The sequence below is a fragment of the Nerophis ophidion genome, linkage group LG20 (assembly GCF_033978795.1).
Source record: "Nerophis ophidion isolate RoL-2023_Sa linkage group LG20, RoL_Noph_v1.0, whole genome shotgun sequence".
NCBI lineage: Eukaryota > Metazoa > Chordata > Actinopteri > Syngnathiformes > Syngnathidae > Nerophis > Nerophis ophidion.
The window spans coordinates 27,052,037-27,072,309 of record NC_084630.1 but is presented as its reverse complement, the minus strand read 5'-3'; the positions used below and the strand labels follow the sequence as shown (position 1 = coordinate 27,072,309).

General features: G+C 43.8%; 1 protein-coding gene across 6 annotated transcripts in view; it reads right to left on the bottom strand.

Annotated features, from left to right (window-relative positions):
- tenm3 (teneurin transmembrane protein 3) overlaps positions 1-20,273 on the bottom strand; it is a 779,964-nt gene that overhangs the window by 41,632 nt on the left and 718,059 nt on the right. For all 6 annotated transcript variants that reach the window (XM_061880866.1, XM_061880868.1, XM_061880869.1 and 3 more), the window contains one exon: positions 19,180-19,306. In XM_061880866.1, the coding sequence (XP_061736850.1) occupies positions 19,180-19,306 (127 nt within the window). The remainder of the gene's footprint in view (positions 1-19,179; positions 19,307-20,273) is intronic.

Sequence of the window (20,273 nt, the reverse complement as noted above, 5' to 3'; positions counted from 1 at the left end):
GCGGTATAGCTCAGTTGGTAGAGCGGCCGTGCCAGCAACTTGAGGGTTGCAGGTTTGAACCCCACTTCCGCCATCCTAGTCACTGCCGCTGTGTCCTTGGGCAAGACACTTTACCCACCTGCTCCCAGTGCCACCCACACTGGTTTAAATGTAAAAATTAGATATTGGGTTTCACTATGTAAAGCGCTTTGAGTCACTAGAGAAAAAGCGCTGTATAAATATCCATTCATCCATTTCTACCGCTTATTCCCGCTTATTCCCTTTTTTGGGGTCGCGGGAGGCGCTGGCGCCTATCTCAGCTACAATTGGGCAGAAGGCGGGGTACACCCTGGACAAGTCGCCACCTCATCGCAGTATATAAATATAATTCACTTCATTCCACTTTTATTATGTACATGGTGTAATGATAAGTGTGACCAGTAGATGGCAGTCAAACATAAGAGACATGTCTGAATCGGTTGTACATGTATAGCACTTTTCTACCTTTTTAAGGAAATCAAAGCGCTTTAACACTATTTCCACATTCACCCATTCACACACACACATTCACAAACTGGTGGCGGGAGCTGCCATGCAAGGCACGAACCAGGACCCATCAGGAGCAAGGGTGAAGTGTCTAGCCACTCTCCTAACTGCGCCACGCCGTCCCATGCACTACGATGGCAATAGGACTCAAGCAAACAACACCAACATTTTAAATGTTCCATTAAAAATATAGAACATTACACACGGTGCTCAAAAATCTATCAACATGTTTTAGTACAACTTTGGTAAGCTATGAAGCCGCACCGCTTGATGGATTGCCAGTGCATTAAACATATGAGTATTATTATGGAATGTGTATTAAGGTAAGACATTTTATCTGCCGTTTTTTTTCGCAATATTATGCAAAAGCAACGTTTCTTACCTTCTGGTACCTGCTGATCTGTATTTGGGATCTGCATAAATTCTGACAAATTGCACGTTTCTGCCTTTGTAGTCCACAGTAGTCGATAAGCTTCTTCTTTTTCTGTATCTTCTTGTTATGGGACATTCATCCTCCGCTGTTGCTATTTGTAATATAAAGTAGTGTAAAGTTCTGACTTATATCTGTCAGTAAACTCGCCATGAAAGCGCTAAAACAGGGGTGTCAAACTCAAATAGAGTGGGCCAAAATTTAAAACCGAACGAAGCCGCGGGCCGAGGTTGAACAAATTCACCTTTTAATAGGGACCCAAACAAGTTTTGCATTGAATATTGAACAAGCAAGGCTTAAATAACTTTGTAGTGACTTGCAAAGTCGAGTTTCAAATAATAATAATAATTAAAAAATATCGATGGCATATCAAATAAAATTTTGATAAAAATTGAATGCCTCTTTTCGGCGGTGGGGTTGAGGTGGACGGGGTTTGGTGATAGCGGGGGGTGTATATTGTAGCGTCCCGGAAGAGTTAGTGCTGCAAGGCGTTCTGGGTATTTGTTCTGTTGTGTTTATGTTGTGTTACGGTGCGGATGTTCTCCCGAAATGTGTCATTCTTGTTTGGTGTGGGTTCACATTGTGGCGCATATTTGTAACAGTGTGAAAGTTATTTATACGGCCACCCTCAGTGTGACCTGTATGGCTGTTGACCAAGTATGCCTTGCATTCACTTGTGTGTGTGTGTGTGTGTAAGCCGCATATATTATGTGACTGGGCCGGCACGCTGTTTGTATGGAGGAAAAGCGGACGTGGCGACAGGTTGTAGAGAACGCCAAAGGCAGTGCTTTTAAAGCCCACCCCAAATATTGTTGTCCGGGATGAAATTCGGGAGGGACACTAAACTTCGGGAGTCTCCCGGGAAAATCGAGAGGGTTGGCAAGTAAGAGTGTTAGCGGTGAATGCGGTGTTACAGCGGTGGGCCAGCTCTAATGTTAATTTGATATTGCCTCAAGGGCCAAGTGAAATTACACGGCGGGCCAAATTTGGCCCGCGGGCCAGAGTTTGACACCCATGCACTAAAACATACCGGTGTAGTGAGTTTACATTATTCACCCAAGGAACTTCAGTTATCAGAGAGTTCCGGTCGGACGGTTTTTCACGGGACACATTTTGTTTTGACAACTTGTTGTTGTTGCTTCAGGATGAGGAGATTTAAGTAAACTGCTTGAAAATGATCTGTAAGACATAATCCACGCAACATTTTGACCAAAGAACCACCATTACATGTTAGGTATACCACAATTTTACATTAAAAAAAAATATATATATAATATGACTCCTTTAATAAAAAGTATCCTTGACCCATCACCTTTGATCACCCCCTGGGAGGTGAGGGGAGCAGTGGGCAGCAGCGGTAGCTGCGCCCGGGAATAATTTTTGGTGATTTAACCCCCAATTCCAACTATTGATGCCGAGTGCCAAGCAGGGAGGTAATGGGTCCCATTTTTATAGTCTTTGGTATGACTCGGCTGGGGTTTGAACTCACGACCTACCGATCTCAGGGCGGACACTCTAACCACCAGGCTGCGCCTGATATATGAAAAAAGACCATTCATCGGCAGTGCAGCTTATAAACCGGTGCGCCCTATGGTCCGGAAAATACAGTACTTTTACACGGGTTACATCTACTATGTATAGTGTTTCATATCACCAAAAATACAGATATTATTGAATGTATCACATATTTCACTCTTTGACAATATCAAGGAGAATGTCCGCCTGCCTACCAAAGTATCCTTCTCAGCTCTCTTCAAAATACTGTAAACGATCTTTCTAATCTCCCTCGTTCCTTCCCTTGGGTCTGTTTTTGCAGCCTCCCTTAAATCTTGTTTCTTCTCAATCTCCTTGCGCCATTCTATTCTTTTACTATGCATAGATAAGAGCCGTTTATTAAGTGTAGAGTCAGCTTCTGTGAGGATGCCACTTTGTCTTTGGGATTTGAAACAGACTATAGTATCTCTTTCTTGTTCTGCCAATAACTTTACCCCTACACATACTGTATACCAGGGGGCGGGAACCTTTTTGGCTGAGAGAGCAGAGAAGCCAAATATTGTAAAATGTTTTTCCGTGAGAGCCATACAATATTTTTTTTTAACACTGAACACAACTAAACGCGTGCATTTTTAAGTAAGACCAACATTCCAAGAGTATAATAGGTCTCTTATTCTTTGTAATAAGATTGTTATTTTGAAGCTAACTGTGGAGGGAGCGTGGCCTGCGGGCCTGCAGCGAAGCGGGTTTTTTTTCCAGGACCGGCCTCGAAATCAGCAACAGGTGCGTAGATAGCCCACCTGGGCCTTGTTATTTAATCACCTGTCGCTCTGTTTATAAGCAGCAGCCAGGAGGAGAGACAGGGTTGGGGTTGGAGCCAGAGTGCTAGCGAGAACGAAAGAGAAAAGGACAATTGCTGGAAAGCAACTGAGAGACTTATTGAAAAATAAAAAAATATTTTAACCCTGAAACAGGCTCTCATGTCGGTGCTTGGTGGTCTGAAGAACCCCCAGGAGGGCAAACCCTAAACTAACCATTAATAAATTAAAATACTTCTTACCCTTAATGCAACTTCTTGAACAATATAGAAAAAAGGATGGATTCAAATGCATGAGCATATTTTATATTTAAACGTTATTTTTAACACTTTGAGTACAAATGGAATTATTCATTACTTATCGTGTTAAGCAGTGTCAGCTCAGATTTATCCGAGAGCCAAATGCAGTCAACAAAAGAGCGGCATCAGACTCGCGAGCAATAGGTTCTCTACCCCTGCTGTATATGAACAGGCCATCATCATAGAAAGAGGTAACCTTTTCAGAGACAATGGATCTTATTTCTTGTGCAAGTTCTTTCTCCCGTCTTCTTTCAATGAGACAACAAAGAAGGTTGTCATTATGAGTGCACCTGATCACTTCTCCAACGACTATTGTTTCGAAATTACTTTTGTCATCGATTCCCCATTTGTTAAAGGCCTACTGAAATGAGATTTTAGTATCCAAACGGGAATAGCAGGTCCATTCTATGAGTCATACTTGATCATTTCGCGATATTGCCATATTTTTGCTGAAAGGATTTAGTAGAGAACATCCACGATAAAATTCGCAACTTTTGGTCGCTAATAGAAAAGCCCTGCCTTTAACCGGAAGTTTGTGCGCGTGACGTCACGAGTTGCAGGGCTCCACACATATTCACATTGTTTTTAATGGGAGCCACCACCAGTAAGAGCAATTCGGACTGAGAAAGCGACAATTTCCCCATTAATTTGAGCGAGGATGAAATATTCATGAATTAGGATATTGATAGTGGACTAGAAAAAAAAAAAAAAAAGCGACGACTCCGGGCGGGGGCAGTGTGAGCGTTTCAGATGTAATTAGACACATTTACTAGGATAATTCTGGAAGATCCCTTATCTGCTTATTGTTTTAATAGTGTTTTAGTGAGATTTTAAAGATTGTAAAGACATACATCGAGGTTGGATGGCTGCGGTGAACACGTAGTGTCTCAGAGAGAAGCCGAGGAGCCAAGTTCACAGCTGCCTTTTTTGACAGCTGCTGCAGGACGACGAATAATCCAAAGATTTCTCCGGTAAGATATATATCACAATTTCCCCATCCAAAAACATACTGGTTGACGTAGAGAAAACATGTTCGCTTGACCGCTCCGTGTTAAAGCTTCACAACAAACAAAGAAACACCGGCTGTGTCTCGGTGCTAAAGACAGCTGCAATCCACCGCTTTCCAACAACAGCATTGTTCTTTATAGTCTCCATTATTAAATTAACAAATTGCAAAAGATTCAGCAACACAGAATGTCCAAAATACTGTGTAATTACGCCATGAACAGAGACGACTTTTAGACGTGTTTGGTGCAGCGCTAATATTTCCTGACAGTCCGTGACGTCACGCGTACGCCTCATCATTCCGCGACGTTTTCAACAAGAAACTCGCGGGGAATTTTAAATGGCAATTTAGTAAACTAAAAAGGCCGCATTGGCATGTGTTGCAATGTTAATATTTCATCATTGATACATAAACTATCAGACTGCGTGGTGGGTAGTAGTGGGTTTCAGTAGGCCTTTAAAGACAAAGCCAAAAATGCGTTCATAATTTGATTGCAATAAATGGCTTTTTTCTATTTTTCAAATGTCAGGCGCTGTTCCAAAATCAGTTTTGCCGGTAACACCTGAGGCAGGTCTTTTGAGATTCTAAACAACAGCCAATTATTGTTGAGTGTATTGCACGGTTTTTGGATCCATCAGAGTTAAAAACAGCAAGCATTAGACACATTTGAGCTGCGGGACTCTTTCCAAAGCTTGAGGAGCGGTTGGTGGCTTGCTTAAGGGCATCTTAGCCTCGAATGGGAGAAGGAGAGAGTTACTGTGCAGCTCATTCCTGCCAATAAGAGATCATTTCTGCCGGGTAATTGAACTGGTGGTGCTGATTTAGTTGGAGACTGAAGGTGGTAGAACATTACCTTTATGTCAACATTTACAGACTAGGCTGCTTTTACGCTGAAATTAATATTATCATATATTTCTGTTGATCAGTCTCAGAGCTTGGCAGTAAATCGGACCCGTTTCCAGTAGAGATGTCCGATAATGGCTTTTTTGCCCATATCCGATAATCCGAAATTGTCCAACTCTTAATTATCGATTCCGATATCAACCGATACCGATATATACAGTCGTGGAATTAACAAATTATTATGCCTAATTTTGTTGTGATGCCCTGCTGGATGCATTAAACAATGTAATAAGGTTTTCCAAAATAAATCACGGTATGGAAGAAAATGCCAACATGGCACTGCCATATTTTTTATAGAAGTCACAAAGTGCATTATTTTTTTTAACATGCCTCAAAACAGCAGCTTGGAATTTGGGACATGCTCTGCCTGAGAGAGCATGAGGAGGTTGAGGTGGGCGGGGTTGAGGTGTGTGTGGGGGGGCGGGGGTGTATATTGTAGCGTCCCAGAAGAGTTAGTGCTGCAATGGGTTCTGGGTATTTGTTCTGTTGTGTTACGGTGCGGATGTTCTCCCGAAATGTGTTCGTCATTCTTGTTTGATGTGGGTTCGCCGTGTGGCGCCTATTTGTAGCACTGTTAAAGTTGTTAATACAGCCACCCTCAGTGTGACCTGTATGGCTGTTGACCAAGTATGAGTTGCATTCACTTGTGTGTATGAAAAGTCGTAGATATTATGTGACTGGGCCGGCACGCAAAGGCAGTGCCTTTAAAGTTATTTGGCGCTCTGTACTTCTCCCTATGTCCGTGTACACAGCGGCGTTTTAAAAAGTTATACATTTTTTAAACCGATAGCAATAATTTTGAAACTGATACTGATAATTTCTGATACCACATTTTAAAGCATCCTTAGTTTCCAGTGAGAGTTGAAACTCAACCAAAGCTGCCCTTTGTCACCGATTCTGTTCACAACTTTTATGGACAGAATTTCTAGGCGCAGTCAAGGCGTTGAGGGGGTTCCACTTTGGTGGCTGCAGGATTAGGTCTCTGCTTTTTGCAGACGACGTGGTCCTGATGGCTTCGTCTGGCCAGGATCTTCAGCTCTCACTGGATCGGTTCGCAGCTAAGTGTGAAGCAACTGGGATGAGAATCGGCACCTTCAAGTCCGAGTCCATGGTTCTCGCCCGGGAAAGGGTGGAGTGCCATCTCCGGGTTGTGGAAGAGATCTTGCCACAAGTGGGGGAGTTCAAGTACCTTGCAGTCTTGTTCACGAGTGGGGGAAGAGTGGATCCTGAGATTGACACGCAGATCTGTACGACGTCTTCAGTAATGCGGACGCTTTATCGATCCGTTGTGGTGAAGAAGGAGCTGAGCCGGAAGGCAAAGCTCTCAATTTACCGGTCGATCTACGTTCCCATCCTCACCTATGGTCATGAGTTTTGGGTTATGACCAAAAGGTCAAGCGGCAGAAATGAGTTTCCTCCGCCGTGTGGCGGGGCTCTCCCTTAGAGATAGGGTGAGAAGCTCTGCCATCCGGGAGGAACTCAAAGTAAAGCCGCTGCTCCTTCACATCGAGAGGAGCCAGATGAGGTTGTTCGGGCATCTGGTCAGGATGCCACCCAAACGCCTTGATAGGGAGGTGTTTAGGGCACGTCCGACCAGTAGGTGGTCACAGGGAAGACCCAGGACGCGTTGGGAGGACTATGTCTCCCGGCTGTCTTTAAGATTGAATGCACTTGACATTCGATTCCTCAGACGATACTGCGTCAAAAAGCGACATCAGTGTGTAAAGGATTTCATCACATCGACTCATGAACACTTCAGAAGACCACTGTCAGAAACTACAGTTTGTCGCTACATCTGTATGTGCGAGTTGAAACTCTACTATGCAAAACAAAAGCCATTTATCAACAACACCCACAAACGCCGCCGGCTTCGCTGGGCCCGAGCTCATCTAAGATGGACTGATGCAAAGTGGAAAAGTGTCCACTTTTCAAAATGTTTTTGAAATCTGTGGACGTCGTGTCCCCCAGACCAACAAGGAAAACAACCATCCGGACTTTTCTAGGTGCAAAGTTCAAAAGCCAGCATCTGTGATGGTATGGGGGTGTATTAGTGCCCAAGGCATGGGTAACTTACACATCTGTGAAAGCACCTTTAATGCTGAAAGGTACATTCAGGTTTCGGAGCAACATATGTTTCCATCCAAGCAACGTCTTTTTCTTGGACGCCCCTGCTTATTTTAGCAAGACAATGCCAAGCATGGCCGGCTCTACGCAGGGGAAAGAGGGGGCAGAGCCCCCTTAAATAAATGTCTTGCCCCCTCAAATTAAAATTTGAGAAAGCAAATTTTAATAAACTCATAAAATTACTACATTACAAGTTGACAAAATTATCTGCACTAGCGGAAAAATCCGCCGAAAAAGGGACACACACGATATAGTAGTGTCAGCTTCCCTCTAATCCCTCCCTCCGCTGTGCGTGTATTCAACATTCCACAGGCTGCGCAGCAGACACACACCCGCACACACCCCTCAGCCCTCAGTAAACATCCAATCACTGTTGCAGTATGAAAGTAAAAGAAAAGGAAAAGTTGTCTACATTTATCATATACTTGTCAGGATGGGTTTACTTGTGTGGTTTATCTGTCATAAACACGTTTATCGTCGCGGACTTTCGGTGCTACGGAGTTCCTTTTTTTTTTTTTTACAACTTGACGAGAGCAGTGACAGCGGAGGCTCTGAGCAGCAGTGGTTTGGAAGGCAGAGAGCCTCCACTGTCCCTGTAACAAGCTACAAGTCATTTATGATGCTGTTAATGAGGGTAAAAATGAAACATAAGGTATATATCCTGCTTAACAGTCCTCCTCTGCTGTCCTCTGTTCAGAGCAGAGTCCCTAGCAACGGCCCGTTTTACTTAGCAACGGTCTGGCAATCGACAGCAGGAATTCTTTTTCTGTTGTTTTTCTTGTAATTCTACATAGTCAACCTTTAATGTTTCAATCTACATTTTGTAATAAACAAATTATAAGTTTCATTTGATATGACCAAGACACCTAAAAACAAAAACACTGCCGTTTTCATCAATTTACAAGCAAGTGGGCAACACATACATTGGAGTGAATGAATTTTGTGCCCAGATGAGTGCCCATGTTCTGTTTTATAAATTAGTTTGAGATTCTTTTTAATCATTATTCACCAGACTACCTTTCAGTTTTGTAAATATTGACTGTAGTGTGTGAAGTCCTTCTTTGGGTCAACATTTATTTGAGGGTTAGGCCATCCAGTTAGGATACATTTTATGTTGTTGGTTGATAAAATCTGGATGAAGGATGTTTTATTTTATTTTATTCATTTATTTTTATTTTTATTTTTCAGTTTCCCCCCCTGAGGGATTGCCACCTTATTGTGGTCAGGGGGTTTGCGTGCCTCAGTGACCGTAAGAGCTATACCAGCAGGAGCTTAGTTTTCAGGTGGGACACCCAAGTTGGACAGGTCTGAAGGTAGAGGCCTGACAAAGTGCAATCCACTACTCCAGGTTGGGGTTGGACACATAGCCTAAGACCCATTTCAATGAAGAAAGCATCGTTACTATAAGCACAGAAAAAAAAGTGCTGGAGCATGATGTGTACACATGATGCCCCCTTCACATTTCTGACTGCCCCCTCATAAAAGCATGCCTAGAACCGCCCCTGATGCCAAGTCACATACTGCACGTGTTACAACAGCCTGAATTCGTAGTAAGAGAGTGTGGGTACTAGACCGGCCTGCCTGTAGTCCAGTCCTGTCTCCCATTGAAAATGTGTGGCGCATTATGAAGCCTGAAATACCACAACGGAGACCCCGGACTGTTGAACAACTTAAGCCGTACATCAAGCAAGAATGGAAAATAATTCCTCTTGAAAAGCTTAAAAAATTGGTCTCCTAATTTATTAAACATTTACTGAGTGTTGTTAAAAGGAAAGGCCATGTAACACAGTGGTAAAAATGCCCCAGTGACAACTTTATTGCAATGTGTTGCTGCCATTAAATTCTAAGTTAACGATTAATTGGCCCCCCAAAAAACAAGTTTCACAGTTTGAACATTGAATTTCTTGTCTTTGCAGTCTATTCAATTGAACGTAAGTTGAAGAGGATTTGCAAATCATTTGCTCGATGTTTTCCAAAAACAGTTCTACTATTCTTGTCATGATGTACCTTAATAATAAAAATGTTTCCCGTGTAAATGTCTGAATGCAGTAAGCGAGGGAGCATCCAAAATGACAAGGTTTCAAAGAAAGCGCTTAGAGCAGTGACCGTGAAGGTTATCTAACAAAGTGGAAGAGAATCTTGGTACATGTCCAGTCCCTGCACTCGCTGTATGCCCCTTAAACCTCAGACTAAAGAAAACACTTTGCTGGGCGGTACAAGCTCTAAACACTTTTCACTGCACAGTAGCCACTCGCCTCACTACTCTACTCCCTAACTTACAATAATTGTGATGATTACAGATTGCAGCTAAAACAAACCCAAACTCAGTAGCTCATAATACAAAACCCAAAACCAGTGAAGTTGGCACGTTGTGTATTTGGTAAATAAAACAGAATACATTGGTTTCCTAATCCTTTTCGACCTATATTCAAATGAATAGATTGCAAAGACAAGATATTAAACGCTACAACTGGAAAACGTTGTTATTTTTTGCAAATATTAGCTCCTTTGGAATTTGATGCCTGCAACATGTTTCGAAAAAGCTGGCACAACTGGCAAAAAAGACTGACAAAGTTGAGGAATAATCATCAAACACCTATTTGGAACATGGGTAACTTACACATCTGTGAAGCGGCATTAATGCTGAAAGGTACATACAGGTTTTGGAGCAACACATGTTGTCATCCAAGCAACGTTATCATGGGCGCCCCTGATTATTTCAGCAAGACAATGCCAAGCCATGTGTTTCATCAGCATGGCTTTGGAGTAAAAGAGTGCGGGTACTAGACTGGCCTGCCTGTAGTCCAAACCTGTCTACCATTCAAATTGTGTGGCGCATTATGAAGCCTAAAATAAAACAACGGAGACCCCAGACTGTTGAACAACTTAAGCTGTACATCAAGCAAGAATGTGAAAGAATTCCACCTTAAAAGCTTCAAAAATTGGTCTCAGTTCCCCAGCGTTTACCGAGTGTTGTTAAAAGGAAAGGCCAAGTAACACAGTGGTAAAAATGCCCCTGTGCCAACTTTTTTGCTATGTGTTGCTGCCATTAAACTCTAAGTTAATGATTATTTGCAAAAAAAACAAGTGGCTAAGCCTTTAATTTGTCTCTATGTCTTAATTGAACTCCTGAAATCAAATACAATTGGCACCATATTCTGATTTATTGACATGTGTGAGTAAGAATAGCTCCCAAACGAACAATTTGCAAAGGAATCGAATCGGTTCTCACCGTTTAAATGACTCAATTTGTTTGCCAACGTCACATTTTTACCAGGCAGGCATCCCTGCTCTATATGATCACCTCGACAGTTGATCATCTACTTTCAGCATTGCGTGCAGAGGAGCGGTCTATTGTTTTGTTATAGGCCTACTGAAATGAGATTTTCTTATTTTAACGGGGATAGCAGGTCCATTCTATGAGTCATACTTGATCATTTCGCCATACTGCCATATTTTTGCTGAAAGGATTTAGTAGAGAACATCCACGATAAAATTCACAACTTTTGGTCGCTAACAGAAAAGCCCTGCCTTTACCGGAAGTATGTGCGTGTGACGTCACGAGTTGCAGGGCTCCACACATATTCACATTGTTTTTAATGATAGCCATCAGCAGTAAGAGCAATTCGGACCGAGAAAGCGACAATTTCCCCATTAATTTGAGCGACGATGAAAGAATCGTGAATTAGGATATTGAAAGTGAAGGACTAGAAAAAAAATTAAAAAAAAGCGACGGCCCCGGGCGGCGGTAGTGTGAGCGTTTCAGATGTAATTAGACACATTTACTAGGATAATTCTGGAAGATCCCTTATTGCTTATTGTTTTAATAAAGTTTTAGTGAGATTCTAAAGACATACCTCGGTGTCGGATGGCTGCGGTGACAGACAGAAGCTGAGGAGCCAAGCTCTCAGCTGCCTTTTAAACAGCTACTGCAGGAGGAAGTCCCATAATCCAATGATGTCTCCGGTTAGACTTAATATCACAATTTTCCCATCCAAAAACATGCTGGTTGACGTAGAGAAAACATGTTCGCTTGACCGCTCTGCTTCACAACAAACAAAGAAACACCGGCTGTGTCTCGGTGCTAAAGACAGCTGCAATCCACCACTTTCCACCAACAGCATTGTTCTTTATAGTCTCCATTATTAAATTAACAAATTGCAAAAGATTCAGCAACACAGATGTCCAAAATACTGTGTAATTACGCCATGAACAGAGACGACTTTTAGCCGTGTTTGGTGCCTCGCTAATATGTCCCCCCAACACGTGACGTCACGCGTACGCGTCATCATTCCGCGACGTTTTCAACAAGAAACTCGCGAAAAATTTAAAATTGTGATTTAGTAAACTAAAAAGGCCGTATTGGCATGTGTTGCAATGTTAATGTTTCATCATTGATATATAAACTATCAGACTGCGTGGTGGGTAGTAGTGGGTTTCAGTAGGCCTTTAAATGCATCTGTGAAGGAGCGATGGCAGTCAACTACGCTTTGCATGTGCACGTGTGCAGTGTATCAGTTATCAGCTTTTTATGAGTCGTGGAAAATTGAGCACCCCAAACAAAGTCACGTAAAGCCATTGCCACCCAAGTGGAAATGGTGTCATGCCCCACGTGACAGTTGGACTTTGAGTATCTTGGTATTTTATGTTTTGTCATTGCTCCCATTGTTCCATCCATTTTTCCGTCCATTTTCTACCGCTTGTCCCTTATGGGGTTGCAGGGGTGCTGGAGCCTATTCCAGCTCTTTCATTTTTAGTCCCACTCCGTTCTACATATTCATGGATTTGATTATTTTCCTACCTCTGCTCTGAGTGCTGGTTCCGTCACCTGTCTCTGATTAAAAGTCAGGAGACAAACCCGTCCCTGATTGTCAAACAGGAGGCTTCTTATGCCACTGTACCACGCTGGATGGATCCTTGCATTGCTCACGCTGTTGTTTGGTGTGTGCTGCTATGTCCGTTGTTTTTCATGCGCCTTGCAGCTTAAGGTCTTTGACACACTCGTGGTTTACGACCCAGTTTCGCCCATTAAACATATTTTTACCTTCACTTTGCCTACCGTCTTTACATTCTGGAGTCACACTGTGACAGCTTGACTGAGACTGAAGACCCTGTCTTTAGTTCAAGTCAGGGGTCGGCAACCCAAAATGTTGAAAGATACCAAAAAAATGTAAACCTAATGAAGGCAACACATGATGTAAGTGTCTACATTATGTAGTTATTAGGGCTGTGAATCTTTGGGTGTCTCACGATTCGATTCAATATCGATTCTTGGGGTCACGATTTAATAATATATCGATTTTTTCGATTCGATTCTCGATTCAAAAACGATATTTTTCAAATTCAAAACAATTCTGTATTCATTCAATACATAGGATTCCAGCAGAATCTACCCCAGTCTGCTGACATGCTAGCAGAGTAGTAGATTTTTTAAAAATGTTTTATAATTGTAAAGGACAATGTTTTATCAACTGATTGCAATAATGTAAATTTGTTTTAACTATTAAACAAACCAAAAATATGTCTTATTTTATCTTTGTGAAAATATTGGACACAGTGTGTTGTCAAGCTTATGAGATGCGATGCAAGTGTAAGCCACTGTGACACTATTGTTCTTTTTTTTTAGTTTTTATAAATGTCTAATGATAATGTCAATGAGGGATTTTTAATCACTGCTTTGCTGAAATTATAACTAATATTGATACTGTTGTTGATAATATTCGTTTTTGTTTCAATACTTTTGGCTTGTTCTGTGTCGTGTTTGTGTCTTTATTGCAGTTCTGAGTGTTGCTGGGTCAGGTTTGGTTTTGGAATTGGATTGCATTGTTATGGTATTGCTGAGCTGCCACCTTATCATGGTAGAGGAGTTTGCGTGTCCCAATGATCCTAGGAGCTATGTTGTCCGGGGGCTTTATGCCCCCTGGTAGGGTCTCCCAAGGCAAACAGGTTCTAGGTGAGGGATCAGACAAAAAGCAGCTCGAAGACCTCTATGAAGAAGAAAAAACATGGACCCAGATTTCCCTCGCCCGGACGCAGGTCACCGGGGTCTCCCTCTGGAGCCAGGCCCGGCCGGGCACAGCCCGAAGAGGCAACGTGAGTCAACCCTCCAATGGGCTCACCACCCATAGCAGGGGCCATTGAGGTCGGGTGCAATGTGAGCTGGGCGTCAGCCGAAGGCAGGGCACTTGGCGGTCCGATCCTCGGCTACAGAAGCTAGCTCTTGGGACGTGGAACGTCACCTCACTGGGGGGAAAGAGCCTGAGCTAGTGCGCGAAGTCGAGAAGTTCCGGCTGGATATAGTCGGACTCACTTCGACTCACAGCAAGGGCTCTGGAACCAGTTCTCTCGAGAGGGACTGGACCCTCTTCCACTCTGGCGTTGCCGGCAGTGAGAGGCGACGGGCTGGGGGAGCAATTCCTGTTGCCCCCTGGCTCAAAGCCTGCACATTGGAGTTCAACCCGGTGGACGAAAGGGTAGCCTCCCTCCGCCTTCGGGTGGGGGGATGGGTCCTGACTCTTGTTTGTGCTTACGCACCAAGCAGCAGTTCAGAGTACCCACCCTTTTTGGGAGCACTCGGGGGGTACTGGAAAGTGCTCCCCCGGGTGATTCCCTTGTCGTACTGGGGGACTTCAACGCTCACGTTGGCAACGACAGTGAAACCTGGAGAGGCGTGTTTGGGAAGAATGGCCACCCGGATCTAAACTCGAGTGGTGTTTTGTTATTGGACTTTTGTGCTCGTCACGGTTTGTCCATAACAAACACCATGTTCAAACATAAGGGTGTCCATATGTGCACTTGGCAACAGGACACCCTAGGCCGCAGTTCCATGATCAACTTTGTAGTTGTGTCATCGGATTTGCGGCCTTATGTTTTGGACACTCGGGTGAAGAGAGGGGCGGAGCTTTCTACCGATCACCACCTGGTGGTGAGTTGGCTGCGATAGTGGGGAAGGATGCCGGACACACCTGGGAGGCCCAAACGCATTGTGAGGGTCTGCTGGGAACGTCTGGCAGAGTCTCCTGTCAGAGAAAGTTTGAATTCCCACCTCCGGAAGAACTTTGAACATGTCACGAGGGAGGTGCTGGACATTGAGTCCGAGTGGACCATGTTCCGCACCTCTATTGTCGAGGCGGCTGATCGGAGCTGTGGCCGCAAGGTAGTTGGTGCTTGTCGGGGCGGCAATCCTAAAACCCCTTGGTGGACACCAGCGGTGAGGGATGCCGTCAAGCTGAAGAAGGAGTCCTATCGGGTACCGACAGGCCAAGCGGTGTGCAGCTTCAGCGGTCGCGCAGGCAAAAACTTGGACATAGGAGGAGTTCGGGGAAGCCATGGAAAACGACTTCCGGACGGCTTCGAAGCGATTCTGGACCACCATCCGCCGCCTCAGGAAGGGGAAGCAGTGCACTATCAACACCGTGTATTGTGCGGATCTGCTGACCTCAACTGCGGATGTTGTGGATAGGTGGAAGGAATACTTTGAAGACCTCCTCAATCCCATCAACACGTCTTCCTATGAGGAAGCAGTGCCTGGGGAATCTGTGGTGGACGCTCCTATTTCTGGGGCTGAGGTCGCTGAGGTAGTTAAAAAGCTCCTCGGTGGCAAGGCCCCAGGGGTGGATGAGGTCCGCCCGGAGTTCCTTAAGGCTTTGGATGCTGTGGGGCTGTCTTGGTTGACAAGACTCTGCAGCATCGCATGGACATCGGGGGCGGTACCTCTGGATTGGCAGACCGGGGTGGTGGTTCCTCTCTTTAAGAAGAGGGACCGGAGAGTGTGTTCCAACTATCGTGGGATCACGCTCATCAGCCTTCCCGGTAAGGTTTATTCAGGTGTACTGGAGAGGAGGCTACGCCGGAGAGTCGAACCTCGGATTCAGGAGGAACAGTGTGGTTTTCGTCCTGGTCGTGGAACTGTGGACCAGCTCTATACTCTCGGCAGGGTTCTTGAGGGTGCATGGGAGTTTGCCCAACCAGTCTACATGTGCTTTGTGGACTTAGCGAAGGCATTCGACCGTGTCCCTCGGGAAGTCCTGTGGGGAGTGCTCAGAGAGTATGGGGTATCGGACTGTCTTATTGTGGCGGTCCGCTCCCTGTATGATCAGTGCCAGAGCTTGGTCCGCATTTTATGGACAGAATTTCTAGGCGCAGTCAAGGCGTTGAGGGGTTCCTGTTTGGTGACCGCAGGATTAGGTCTCTGCTTTTTGAAGATGATGTGGTCCTGATGGCTTCATCTGACCGGGATCTTCAGCTCTCACTGGATCGGTTCGCAGCCGAGTGTGAAGCGACCGGAATGAGAATCAGCACTTCCAAGTCCGAGTCCATGGTTCTCGCCCGGAAAAGGGTGGAATGCCATCTCCGGGTTGGGGAGGGGACCCTGCCCCAAGTGGAGGAGTTCAAGTACCTAGGAGTCTTGTTCACGAGTGGGGGAAGAGTGGATCGTGAGATCGACAGGCGGATCGGTGCGGCGTCTTCAGTAATGCGGACGTTGTACCGATCCGTTGTGGTGAAGAAGGAGCTGAGCCGGAAGGCAAAGCTCTCAATTTACCGGTCTATCTACGTTCCCATCCTCACCTATGGTCATGAGCTTTGGGTCATGACCGAAAGGATAAGATCACGGGTACAAGCGGCCAAAATGAGATTCCTCCGCCGTGTGGCGGGGCTCTCCCTTAGAGATAGGGTGAGAAGCTCTGCCATCCGGGAGGAACTCAAAGTAAAGCCGCTGCTCCTTCACATCGAGAGGAGCCAGATGAGGTGGTTCGGGCATCTGGTCAGGATGCCACCCGAACGCCTCCCTAGAGAGGTGTTTAGGGCACGTCCAACCGGTAGGAGGCCACGGGGAAGACCCAGGACACGTTGGGAAGACTATGTCTCCCGGCTGGCCTGGGAACGCCTCGGGATCCCCCGGGAAGAGCTGGACGAAGTGGCTGGGGAGAGGGAAGTCTGGGTTTCCCTGCTTAGGCTGTTGCCCCCACGACCCGACCTCGGATAAGCGGAAGAAGATGGATGGATGGATGGGTATTGCTGTGTATTGTTTTGTTGGATTGATTTAAAAAATAATAATAATAATTAAAAATCGATTTTTTAAAAATGAGAATCGATTCTGATTTGCACAACGTATTCGATTCGTATTCGAATCGATTTTTTCCAACACCCCTATTAGTTATATTAGCCTACTATCAAAGGAAGACGCAAATCTTTGTTGACATAAATATTGTATTTTAATTGTTATTCTACACATTTTTGCAGCATTGGAAATCATTAGTAAAATGGAGGCTTCTCACACGATGAGATAACTTCTGGAAATGACTGGCTCAGAATGGCAGGCTGTCTTTCTCTAATAGATCTTAATATTTGCAAGCTGGGTAATGTTTGCTGTCGTCTGGAACAACATTGCACACCAACAACTATCTGAAATGCAGCCCATATTACATACACATAATGTGTCATGAGACATGCAAATATAAATTAAATACACAGAGGACATAAGTAAAAGAAAGTAAATGAGCTCAAATTTACCAACAGATGAGGCATGAATATGCAATATGAACATACAGCTAGCCTAAATAGCATGTCAGCATCGATTAGCTTGCAGTCATGGATTGGCCAAATATGCCTGGAAAAGCATTCTAGCAAATCAATAACATCAACAAAGCTCACCTTTGTCCACAGCATAAAACGTTTGGTGGACAAAATGAGACAAAGGAGGAGTGGCATAAAACACGTCTTTCTGTGGCAGTGTCGGAGAAAGTTGTACATGTAAACAAACTACGATGAGTTCAAGGATTGCTGACAAAACGTTACTTGCCAAATACTCTCATCAGTGAAGAATGTATAACATAAAAGTGGGATTTCAAGAAGGTTTGTGTCATGTTTGTCCTACCACAGAAAATATCCATCCATCCATTTCCTACCGCTTATTCCCTTTTGGGGTAGCGGGGGGCGCTGGCGCCTATCTCAGTTACAATCGGGCGGCAGGCGGTGTACACCCTGGACAAGTCGCCACCTCATCACAGGGCCAACACAGATAGACAGACAACATTCACACTCACATTCACACACTAGGGCCATTTCAGTGTTGCCAATCAACCTATCCCCAGGTGCAGATCAAAACAAAAACAAATGTTTTCTTCATTTTTTCCATTTTCACACATCTCTTAAAGAGATCCAGGGAGCCACTAGGGCGGCGCTAAAGAGGCGCATGCGGCTTGAGAGCTGCGGGTTGCTGAACCCCGGTCTAAGTCGAGCTTTTTTTTGTAACATTTGTGACATAAAGTTGCACTTAATTGAAAATTACTGGTTTATGATTTATTTTTGCTTAAAATAAAAGATAATGGCCTTTTATAATGCTATGTTGAGCTATTTTAAACATTAGTTCTTGCTTAAACAACAAAAATCTAACGTTTTTGATACATGTCTGTCTTTGTGTGTCTCCTTCTGGCAATGTTGCTGCTCTGTTTTGACTTTATTCAGCTGCCATAGTTCCCAGGGGAAGCAGCTATTTGCAACCCATGCTCCCTATTTAGTCTGATCACTCACACCTGCTGGCGCCGCATCTTTTACACGATACTTCACCACATCGTGTCTTCGCCAAGCTCCTATTTGAGTCATCCTGCTTAGTTTTTGTTTGACCTTTGTGCTCAGTCTCCCTGTCTTTTCCCAAAGACCACCTTTTCTTATTTTCCCTCAGTTTGATAGACCTTTTTTCTTGTCACTGGCGACTCCCCGCTAGTGAAATTGTTTATTTGCCTTGCCTTCTTTGGAGGCGGAGTCTGCGGTGACTGCCCATCTTTATGGTGCTCGCCTGGCTTTGTGGAACCATCAGAACGCGGCCAAAAACTGGCTAATTGTCACCGTCGACCCACACCCACCTACAAACCTGGACAGAATGTGTGGCTATCATTCAGGGACTTGCCTCTCCTTTATATGTTTTTGTGTCACTAGCCACTCCCTGTTAGTGACACTGTTTTTTATTTAGGCCGATTTTTGTACCAGCTATCATTTTCAATCAATCAACATTTATTTATATACAGTTGTGATCAAAATTATTAAACCCCACAGAATTTTGGTGTTTTAGCAAGTTGGACATTTATTCCGTGTTTTGTTTTTAGTCATATCAAATAAAGATGTGTCAAATAGACAAATGCAACTTAAATTGTAACACTGTATTTTACAAAATACCAAAAAAGGAAATTTTTCTTAATATCTCATTGACAAAATTATTCAACCCCTTGAAGATCATAACTCTTAAGAACAGAATTTGAATAAGGTCTTTTCAATCAGGTGTTGAAAACACCTGTAGATGTGATTAGAACCATGACGAGCAACAATTAAACTGATTGAAAAAGACTGCGACGCTCAGCTTCTTGTAGATGGTCAATGGTGTATTTGCAACATGGTGAAGTCCCGTGAAAAACCGTCCGACCGGAACTCTCTAGTAACTAAAGTTCCTTGGGTGAATAATGTAAACTCACTACACCGGTATGTTTTAGCACTTTCATTTTAAGTGGGAGAACTTGCACAATCGGTGGCTGACTAGATACTTTTTTGCCCCACTGTACAATGACCGCTGTGATTTGCCTTTACCTTATCCAGGTACGTGTAGCTCCATGTCTTTCCGTCAGCAAACACTCTAGAAATGATTCTGCCTTGACTGTCGTAATCCCACTTCTCAATGGTTGGACCCCTCTGCAGGCCAGTCACCTGTCCCGTACTGCAGACATACAAAAGCACACCCGTCATGACAGTTAATATACCACATCAGATTATGTTGCACATCTCTGTTTATTTGGAGCCTAGGAAACAACATGACTGTTTTATTTTAGTGACCTGCATTAGGGCTGGGCAATATATCAGGTTTGAAAGAGATATATGTATATTTTTAAACAAGAAAATAAGAAAATATCCTAATATTGATATAATTTATTTCACATTAAAATGACCAAACTTATTTGGTGTGTTCGTTGTTCTTCCCCGCTTCCCACTCCCTGGGCTACTAAACCCCTCTCCTTACTCCTTCCAAGACGTGCTTGCAGTAGGGCTGGGTGATATGGCCTTTTTTAAAAAATCTCGATATTTATAGGCCATATCGCGATACACGATATATATCGCCGTATTTTGCCTTAGCCTTGAATGAACACTTGATGCATATAATCACAGCTGTATGATGATTCTATGTGTCTACATTAAAACATTCTTCTTCATACTGCATTAATATATGCTCATTTTAAACTTTCAAGCAGAGAGGGAAATCACAACGAAGTCAATTGACCAAAAGTGTATTAATTAAACAGTTATTAAGCAGTGGCACAAACATTCATGTCATTTCCAAAACAGAAAGTGCAAGATTGTCAGAGACATTTTAAAACAAGTTATTAGTTCACTTTTGTGCATGATGTCACTAAGATGACATATCAAAACAACACTAAATTAAAGTGCACTTTTTGTTCAGAACGCCACTACAATAGTTTAAAATAAAGAAAGTGCACTTTTGTGCATGATGTCACACAAGATATTTCAATAACTATCAAATAAAAATGAGCTGCATAATAGGAAATCAAATTGTTTTCGTCCTTCACTATGTGGTAGGTTCCTGCCGACATTATCTCCTTTTGTTGTTGACTATTTTTTTCATACGGTGTTGATCTGGAAATGTTTGCCTTGGCATTTTGTTGGTGTGG